Below are 10,593 nucleotides of genomic sequence, written 5' to 3' on the forward strand. Positions count from 1 at the left end.
CTCATCGATCATGAATCAAAATCACAACAAATCTCATACCATTTTTTTCAACGAAATAATTGCTCTTTGTTGTAAACCTCATAGACCATTTCAGTAATATACGCTTAGTTTTATGGTAACATTTTGACTTGAAAAAGACAGTTTAAAACTTTCTAATAATTACATAAACAATACATGATACAACGATCAACACAAGCTTCGATATACTTCACCTACAACCTTCTAATCAATTCTTGAGTTTATCCTTTTTTGATCCATAGATGATTACTTTACTTATAATAAACACAAGCTTGCAATGAAGATTGTTGTTCCACATAAACAACATACATGAAAACAACAAATCTCAAATATCATAATCTATATCCGAAGCATTTTCAGAATTAGACTTTCTCACAAGCCTCCCTTGTTCATCATAAAGATGAAGATTTTTACAAGGGGCTGGAAAAATAGACCCTATAACTCGTCCTTGAAGATAAGCACACTGAAAAATATGCTTCTTCTTGTATGCAATCCCTACAGACATATCCTTGAAACTTACATTCCTTACAGGAATATCTGCACTACCTTGTATACGAACCGGGACCCGCACTCCCTCACCATAAATCGACCTGTAACTTATGTCCCTTATCACAGGGAAAGCTTTTGGATTATAACCCTTATCCGGGTGTTCATTGTAATCTGTTTTTATTATAATTCCAACTCTCACATTGTCAAACGTTATATTTCGGTATTTTATGTCCCGAACATACGCCCCTCTTCCTGCTGCTGTTTTGATTCGAACCGCGCGTCTTGATTTCCAGATCAAAATGTTTTCGATTGTCACGTTCGATACCCCTCCTGACATCTCGCTTCCTATCGATATTCCCGCACTGCAAACATAAAATCAATATCAAATTTTTTAATTTAGTGGTAATTATTTGAGGATACAGTGTAGACCACTCCAACATATATAGAGCCAGATAATACGAATAGCTTGCTCTGATACCATGTTAAAAGTATCAAACTATAACACACCCCCAAGCCCCAACATAGACACTTGACGTGTGTTGGTTCCTTGAGATGTTAAAAATGGCTCTGATACCATGTCAGATATATGGAGACAGATATGACCATCAACAGACAATAAGGCTCACCTAACCATCGAGCGAACCACAAGATTCCGAATTAAAATATTCTTTGAGGGCTTTCCATAAGCAATTCCATATTGATCCCAACCACTTTTTATCGCAATCGCATCATCCCCAACACTTATATAGCTATCCTCTATAATCATATCCTCGCATGAGTCTGTTCAAATCATGAAATAAGTAAAACAAATAAATCCAAAAATACGAGAAAAACTTGAAAGAAAGTAAACCAACCAGGATCTATGCCATCTGTGTTTGGAGCCTGAAAAATGGGAGCCAAGATTGTCATGTTTCTAATTGTTACATTTTTACAGTCGTATGGATGAAGTGTCCAAAAGGGTGAATCGCGTAAAGTGATGTTAGATATCAAAATATCACTTGACCACATGATTTGCACAAGTGGGCCCCTCGTGTGATTGAGTCGCTTTTGACGAAACTTTTTCCACCATTTTTGACCTTGACCATTAATTGTACCATTATGTCCTGTAGTGTTGTTTGTTAGGGTTAACATTTAAATATATTTATCATCTAACTTATTTTTTTTATATAACGTAAATTAATATATTAAAGTTATACCTGTGATCACAATATCTTTGAGATGTTGACCATGAATAAAACTTCCATATCGAGGTCCACCATGCTCTCTGCCATAACCATAAGATGGTAAAGGAGGCATTAAAGGCCAATACTTTTCATCCTGGTCAACAAAAAACAAGTTTGGTCAACAAAAGATAAAATAAATAAACACTTTACAAAAGATGGAAACTTTAAGCTTTAGAAGTTTAGATGACAATTGACATAACCACTTGTCCACTTCCTCTTGTGTTTATAATTTTTATATGTTCGGCATTGGATTAGTTTCATTTTGATTCATATTAGTATGAGTTTCTTCTTGATTTCATATATAATTCCTTGTTTTTAATATGGTAGGATTGTGAATCCTTACATGATTTTGTTTTATACTTTCATGAAAGTTGTGCTATTATTGTAAAAATCATAACAAATCACTTGTTTATTGGAAAGTACTCTAATATGTTTCTGAATCCTTGTGAGATGATCAGACCCTGATTTAAAATTTAATTTGATGAAAAACAGGAGTTATGGCATGAAAACAGGGAAACGAGTTCTCAAAGGTTGTATAAAATTGATTCTAATTATGATTAAATCAAAATTTGATTTGTTAAAATCAAAAAAGAAGGATCTAGAACTTAAGGTTATATACAATTTTCTAGAGATTACTTAAGGATGAAAAATTTTCAGATATTTAACATGTTTAGTGCTAAATGCAAATCATAGCAATGTACTTTCATTTATTTGTTTATTATGGAATTTTAATTCCATTTATTTCTATTACATTATTGTCCTTCTCAAAGTAAAATGCTGCAATAGAAAGAAATAAAAGTAAATGATATAACAAACAAATAAATGGAAGTATGTTTTTATTTCTTATATTTATCTTGATTCTTAATTCGTTGGAAACATAAGAAAACCTTCTACAACTTTTACTTGAATATGTTTTTTTTTCTTCTGAAAATGTTCTTAAACCTATCATATAATATGTTCTCTAATAATACTTATTGATGCAATGTTATGTTTTGAACAACTTGTAGTTTGTTCAAACGATATATATGTAACCCAAAGAAAAAAATCCCTAGTGGAGCTAACACTAAACATTGCAAGATTGTGATAATCCATGAGCTAATCTTCTTTTAATGATTCTTAAATCATAACTTAGTATTATTCATGATAAAAATGGAAGTGGTGACATTATGAATTTGAGCAAGAAACTGTGTAAATAAGAGCATCGATAGCAAAGTGACACTCACATCGATAGCAAGTAGAACAGCATCTTCGGCAAGAAACAGTGTCATATGACTTGTTAAATTAAATGGCGCCGTCAACCACTTTCCGGCAGGAACATTGAGCTGACCACCACCTCTCTTCCCGAGCTTTGAGATAGCAGAAACCGCATCTTCGAAAGCCTTAGTGTTGAGAGTGATGCCGTCTCCGACAGCTCCGAAATCCGTGAGATTAAAAGAAAAGGGTCGGAGCTGGGGAAAGGATCGAGAAACGAGGGGCCGCCGGAAAATCAAGAAGCCCTCGACGACGTTGTGTTGCCAGATGAAAACTGATGTGAATCCGACGATCCAGAGGAGTGTGAAAAGGGTCTTGTAAGAAGAGAAGAGGGCGGGAATCCAACGGCGGTGGTGGAAGCGCCACATCGAAGGCGACGGTGAAGTTAGGGTATCCACCATGGTAGTATGGTGAAACTTAGTTCAATGGGATGAGAAAGAAGAAAGTTTTGAGGTTGGGGAAAGCCATAAATGGGGAATTCAAGGTTAATTGGGACAAGTTGAGTAGCAGTTCGATTGGATTTATACAAAGAATGAAGTGCGTCGGAAGAAAGTGACGATGCCAGATTGAGATTCAGATCAAACTGACTCTATTTAGTATTTATTTTCCAACAATTTTAATCTCTTAATTATGGTTTTAGAAGAACATATTGCGTTTAAGTCGTATAAAATCAGTTTTTAATGTTTAATGATTCAAAAACTAATTATTGTATTTTTAAGTGGCAAAGTATCTAGTATAGCAATTGCATAGTATAGCAATTGTATAAACAATTCTAGTATAGCAATTGTATAAACACAGACAAATATATCAAAATATTTCTTTGATTGATTTGGAAATATAACTCAAAACCAAACTTGTTTACACTGTGTTTGTGTTGTACTGCGTTTTGTTGCGTATTACCCTCTTGGTAATTCACTGAATATATAGGATGGACTTAATCATTTCAATCATATATTAATAAGTATGAGACCCAACTAAATTGTTGGTGTCCCCTCCTTTATTGTGGGTGGAAGACATGGGTGGAGGGAAATGAGGACTTATGATTCCAACAATCACCCCCGAATCTCTAAGTCCTTCTAGAGATTCCCGATCACCGCCAATCTTTAAGTCCTTCTAAAGATGTCTTCAATCCCGATCAAGTCCCGCATTGTCTTGAACTTGGTTCGAGCCAATGGTTTTGTGAGAATGTCTGCCTTTTGTTCTTCACCTGGAATGTACTTCACCTCCACTTGTTCCTTTTCAACACACTTACGAATGAAGTGAAACCTCGTGTGAATGTGTTTGCTTCTTCCGTGAAAAACAGGATTCTTCGTGAGTTCGATAGCTGACTTGTTATCAACTCTTAGGACCACCTTCTCTTGTGCTTTGTTCATGATTTCGCCTAGCAAATCTTGAAGCCATATTGCTTGACATGCAGCCGCAGTTGCAGCCATGAACTCCGCCTCGCAAGATGATAAAGCAACAGTATCTTGCTTTTGAGAACACCATGTTATTGGAGACAACCCATAGTAGAAAATATGACCAGTTGTGCTTCTTCCGTCATCTGGATCAACATTATGACTACTATCACTGTAACCAATTATTCGATTTTGTCCCATCCTCTCGTACTTGATTTCGTATCCCGTTGTTCCTCGTAAATACCTTAGGATGTGTTTGATTGCAACAACATGTGATTCTCTTGGATCTTGCATGTATCAACTAACAACTCCAACCGCATATGCCATATCGGGTCTTGTCTGCAAGAGATATCTAAGGCATCCTACCAACTTTCGGTATTGTGTCGGGTCGATTTCGGGTTCATCTTCGGCCTTCGACATTTTGGTTCCTAGATCCATGGGAATGTGGGTAGGATTGCAATCATGTAAACCGGCTTCCTTCAGAATGCGTTGTGCATACGCTTCTTGGTTTATTGTAATCCCTGATTCATCCTGTTTGACTTCAATGCCCAGGTAGTAAGTTAATCTTCCAAGATCAGACATCTCGAAGTTCTTGGACATTTCAAATTTGAACCTTTTGATCATGCTCAAATTTGTACCTGTGACAAACAAATCATCAACATAGATTGCTAAAATTAGCAAGTTGGATCCTTCGTTCTTCCGGTACACCGATGGTTCTTTCATGCACTTGTGAAATTTCATTCCTTTCAAAATCCCATCAAGTTTTGTATTCCATGCTCTCGGTGCTTGTCTAAGACCATATAGTGCTTTTGAAAGACGGTACACCTTGTGCTCGTCGCCTTTCCTTATGTAGCCTTCCGGTTGATACACATAGACGGTTTCTCTCAACTCTCCATGTAAGAAAGCCGTCTTGACATCCAAGTGGTGAAGCTCCCATCCATTGGTAGCGGCTAAGGCAATGAGAAACCGTATGGTTTCGATGCGAGCTACCGGAGCAAATACTTCTTGAAAGTCAATACCAGGTTGTTGTACGTACCCTTTAGCAACCAATCTTGCCTTGTGTTTGTTTATGGTGCCATCTGCATTTTTCTTCAGCTTGAACACCCATTTGAGTCCAATGGGCTTCACCCCCATAGGCTTGTTTACGAGAGACCAAGTATTGTTCTTATTGATCGAATTGATCTCTGTATTTATGGCTTTGACCCACTCTGGTTCTTTCTTCGCCTCTTCAACCGATACCGGCTCGTCATTGGTTGCTAGGAGAAGTTCTTCAATGCCATCAACATAAAGTACATAATCTCGTAATCGAATTGGAAGCACCTTTTGTCTTGTGGGCCTTTGGTTTTGAACATTGTTCACGTTGTTGTTGATCGGACTTGGTTGCTCATTTTCTTGTACCTCCACTCCGTCTTCAATCTCGTGATCCGATTCGTTTGGTTCGTTGTTTACATCGTTTCCTTGGTTGTTGTTTGCCTCATCTTCCGGTAAATCCCATGGTACTATGAATGATCCTGGTTCTTCATTGTCAGGTGTAGCTTCGTTAACCCAATTCCATCCTTTGGTTTCATTAAAAATAACGTCTCGACTTACGATTATTTTTTGTGTAACCGCGTTAAATAACCGATAGGCTTTTGTACCCGGTTCAGAACCAAGATGAACCAATGGTCTTGATCTTGCATCCAATTTTTTCACGTTTACCGGTTCAACTTTTGCATACGCTAAACACCCAAAGATGCGTACGTTCTCCAAATTAGGTTTTCTTTTATACAACTTCTCGTACGGAGTTGTATTACCAAGTACTCTTGTGTAAACACGGTTGATCAGGTTTGTGGAATGTTTTACCGCTTCTCCCCATAGGTAGTTTGGAACATGCATCGCCTTCATGATACTTCGTGTCATGTCCATAAGTGTTCTGTTTCTTCGTTCCACAATACCGTTTTGTTGTGGTGAATATGGGGCGGTAAGATGGCGTTTGATTCCATTTATATCACAAAAGGAATTAAACTCGAGCGAAGTAAACTCACCTCCTCGATCACTTCGAAACACCTTTAAAGACTTTCCGAGCTCATTCTCCGCCAAAGCTTTAAATTTTTTGAAGTGTAAAAACGCCTCATTTTTCTCTTTTAAGAGAAAAATCCACATATACCGTGAAAAATCGTCAATTAGTGTGAAAATGTATCGATTTTGACCCTTCGTTGACGGTGTTATCGGACCACATAAATCACCGTGAACTAGCTCCAATGGTCGTGTTGCTTTGTACGTCGTCATTAATGGAAATGACTTTCTTGTTTGCTTGCCCACCAAGCAAGATTCACACAATTGATTCTCACTGTCAAAATAGGGTAACCCTTTGACTAGACCTTTCTTGGACATCTTTTTCATTGACTCGAAATTGATGTGTCCAAGTCTTGCATGCCAGCGCCACGTGTCTTCACTTAGTCTTGAATGAAGGTAAATAGGTACTCCAATGGGCAACTGTATTTTATAAAGGCGGTTTGGAGTTCTTTGTACCTTCATTAATAAGCAGTTGTCGGCATCATGCATTGTCAAATAGTTGTCTTTCATCCGAATATCGCACCCGGCTTCGGTTGCTTGTCCGAGACTGAAAATATTATTTTTCAAATCCGGAATGAAATAAATCTCCGTTATCAATCGTTGTTGCCCCGATTTTCCTTGGAAAACAATTAAGCCTTTCCCTTTTATTTCGACACACGAATTATCACCGAATTTGACCTTTCCGGTTATTCCTTCGTCGAGTTCGGAGAAAAATGAACGATTTCCCGTCATGTGATTACTTGCCCCGTTGTCCAAATACCACACATCGTTTTCTTGTGAGTTGTATCGAGACGGTATCACCTTCTCTTCGTTCAAAAATACGGACTCGTGTAGAAATACTGTTTCATCGGCATCGTCGTGTTCAGTAAAATTACTTTCTTGGAATTTTTGGGTTCGGTCCGGACATTTGGATGCGTAATGGCCCGATTTATCGCATCTGTAACAAATAATTTTTGACAGATCTTTTTTCGGGTTACGGTTCGAGTCCGAATTAGAATTGGGCCGGTTGTTGTATTGTTTGGGCTTATTATTGGGTTGGGTTAATTTTGACCCAGATCCGTTTGAAGACCCGACTCCACCGGATCCACCCGACCCGGTTTTGCCCCCCCCCCCCCCCCCCCGATTATAAGCTTTTGATCCCCCTTTTTCCTTCGTCCCTCCCGATGATCCTCCGGACGAACCAGACGCTCCACCACCGCTCCAGCCGCCAGTCGATCTCGAGGCAAACAACACCTTCGCGCCACCATCTCCGCTATCATCTGCCTCTCTTATTCTCTCTTCGTAAGCTTTCAGACGTCCGACTACGTCCTCGAAGCCCACGAATTTCAGATCGAGCACCTGCTCGAGTGATGCTACCAAATGGATGAATCGTCTGGAAACGACCTTCAGAAGCTTCTTCACAAGCTTCGATTCGTCTATCGTTTCACCAAGCGATGCAGATTTCGAAGCTAAACCGGAGAGCTTTCCGGTGAAAGAGTCGATGGTCTCCGTTTCATTCATCCTCAACCGATCGAAATCGATGTTCAAGGTTTGAAGCCGGGCTTCTTTCACCCGATCAGCGCCAACGTGACGGGCCTTGATTGCTTCCCAGAGAGCCTTTGCGGAGCTGACATCCCCAATTTGCATCACAAGTGCTTCGGGAATTGCTTGATATAGTAAGCCTACTGCTAAGCAGTCTTTTTCTTCAACTTTAGTTGTTCCAGGTTCGATTTCTGACCAAACCTTGTGTATACGCAGGACGACCTTCATGCGTAGAGCCCAGACAGTGTAATTTGTCTGGGATAACATTGGGCAGACCACCGATGTGGTTCCGACTTCCTTGATTCTCGTCGGAGGAGCAGCAGCACCCCCACTTCGATCATCTTCAACATCGGACATTTTAAACAGATAAGCTTCCTTGATTTCTCAGTTCCCCTTGACTGATTTCAAGGCTCTGATACCAATTCTAGTATAGCAATTGTATAGTATAGCAATTGTATAAACAATTCTAGTATAGCAATTGTATAAACACAGACAAATATATCAAAATATCTCTTTGATTGATTTGGAAATATAACTCAAAACCAAACTTGTTTACACTGTGTTTGTGTTGTACTGCGTTTTGTTGTGTATTACCCTCTTGGTAATTCACTGAATATATAGGATGGACTTAATCATTTCAATCCTATATTAATAAGTATGAGACCCAACCAACTTGTTGGTGTCCCCTCCTTTATTGTGGGTGGAAGACATGGGTGGAGGGAAATGAGGACTTATGATTCCAACAAAGTACACAAAAAAATTATTATATTATTTTTCGAGAAAATGATTATAACAATTAATCTATTTTAAAAATAGCTAAAATCTAAAAAATTATTCAAAATAGATATAACTTTTGTAGGCTATCACTTACTCAAAATAAACAAATAAATAAATATTGGGCCAAAACGACGTTGTTTTCCTATATGTTGACTGCGATTTTCACCCGTTGATGAAGAAAATACGTTTTGGGTGCGAAAATGTGAAAGACCTACGACTCGGTTTGTTCTTCTACCATATATATATATATATATATATATATATATATATATATATATATATATATATATATATATATATATATATATACTAGTAAACTTAATCGGGTCGTGATTATCAGGATCCTAGAGAAATGATCACAAAGCTAGTTTTAAGGAATCCAAGAAAACAAAATTTTCAATGATAATACAACTTTGAGTGAAGTACTTTGTTATTGTTTGTAATAGTACAAAGGACGTATGAAAATAAAAGGGAAAAACGTACCCGGTTAGCAACAACTACAAATGTACCCGGCTAGCAACAACTACATAAGTCCCATCTGGTCCTTGTCTGTCACAACAAGCAACCAATCAGTTTTAGTAGCTGGTAGAACGAGAACATTTCAGCTGGTTCCCTTTGTCAGCATCATTGAACCTTGTATGTATTTTTCTGTCATAAAGCTCAACCAATCTAGTGAGTCAATTACTGAAAAGTTGACGGCTAAGAGTGTAAGAAGTTGCTCACATACTCTTTGATAGTTCTCATTAACTTTTATCCACTGGTTTAAAAAATCCATTTCAAATGTAAAAGGAGAAAGATACATGAGAAGATCAACTTTAGAGATCAATGGCAAAACTGAACCTGTTCAAAGTCATTAGCCATACATGACATCTCCACCAAGCTTCAACATGATTTCTAATTTATCCATGTCGGCATCCGCGATTGCAAGGCAAACATCAATTTCACTTTTACGAAATCCAAATGTGAAATCCAAATGAGTTAGCACACGATCCATAAAGAAACAATTGAGCTTTATGCCATTATTTATAACATGTTTATTAAATATTATCATGAGTTAACTTTTTTGCTTCTGCTTCTACTCTTGTAGTGGCATCAAAGACTCGCAAATTGCAAGAAAATACAAATATAGTCCCATGAGAATCGATTATGGTCTTTCTTTAGAAATTGTATGCGATTATATCGGAAAAAAATTGAATGTACGATGCTAAAAGTGGGTGGATTCTCATTAGTACAATGACTTAATAAGAAATTTTTGAGAGTAAAATCTCTTTATAGAATGAAAAGACCTATAATACAAAAATAAATCAATTACAAGCTCGAAGTTTTACTATCATCAAATTTCCTACAAATACAACAAGAACAAAACACCACTTACAAAAACACCCCATCTTGATCTAACTTATCCCTACAAGCCACATTCTTGCAAAACTCCACATATTATCAACCAAATTCAGATGAACAACGTTATTAAAGATTTAAGATTGTTTGAGACCACAGTTTTCGGACAAAGTCTTAAAAGTAAGGAGTTCAAATATAAACCATTATATATAATTTTAATGGTCTAGATTTATTAATAGTTGTCCATATAAACAAGATTAGACCAACTAAAATTAAAAGTTATAATACTTAATTCATAAAACCTAATAGACCAAAAAACACGAACCATTTACCAACTGCTTATATAACTCTTAAACCTAACTCACATTCGTTTCATTCTGCTCTAAAACATAACTCTTAAACCTAACTCGCATTCGTTTCATTCTGCTTTAAAGAAGTAATTTTGTATATATATATATATATATATATATATATATATATATATATATATATATATATATATATATATATATATATATATATAT

The 10,593-nt window shown here is 37.1% G+C and overlaps 1 protein-coding gene across 1 annotated transcript; it reads right to left on the reverse strand.

Annotated features, from left to right (window-relative positions):
- Positions 1 to 245: 245 nt before the first annotated feature.
- LOC145117259 (putative polygalacturonase) lies at positions 246 to 3,575 on the reverse strand. The gene is made up of 5 exons (XM_079053569.1): positions 2,954 to 3,575; positions 1,704 to 1,824; positions 1,362 to 1,610; positions 1,134 to 1,287; positions 246 to 869 (listed from the first exon to the last, which is right to left on the reverse strand). Exons 1-5 carry the CDS (start codon positions 3,380 to 3,382, stop codon positions 344 to 346), a joined length of 1,479 nt encoding a protein of 492 aa, XP_078909695.1. The 5' UTR covers positions 3,383 to 3,575; the 3' UTR covers positions 246 to 343.
- Positions 3,576 to 10,593: the final 7,018 nt, after the last annotated feature.

The sequence above is a fragment of the Lactuca virosa genome, chromosome 5 (genome assembly GCF_052849685.1).
Source record: "Lactuca virosa cultivar CGN04683 chromosome 5, Lactuca_virosa_CGN04683_v6, whole genome shotgun sequence".
Taxonomy (NCBI): domain Eukaryota; kingdom Viridiplantae; phylum Streptophyta; class Magnoliopsida; order Asterales; family Asteraceae; genus Lactuca; species Lactuca virosa.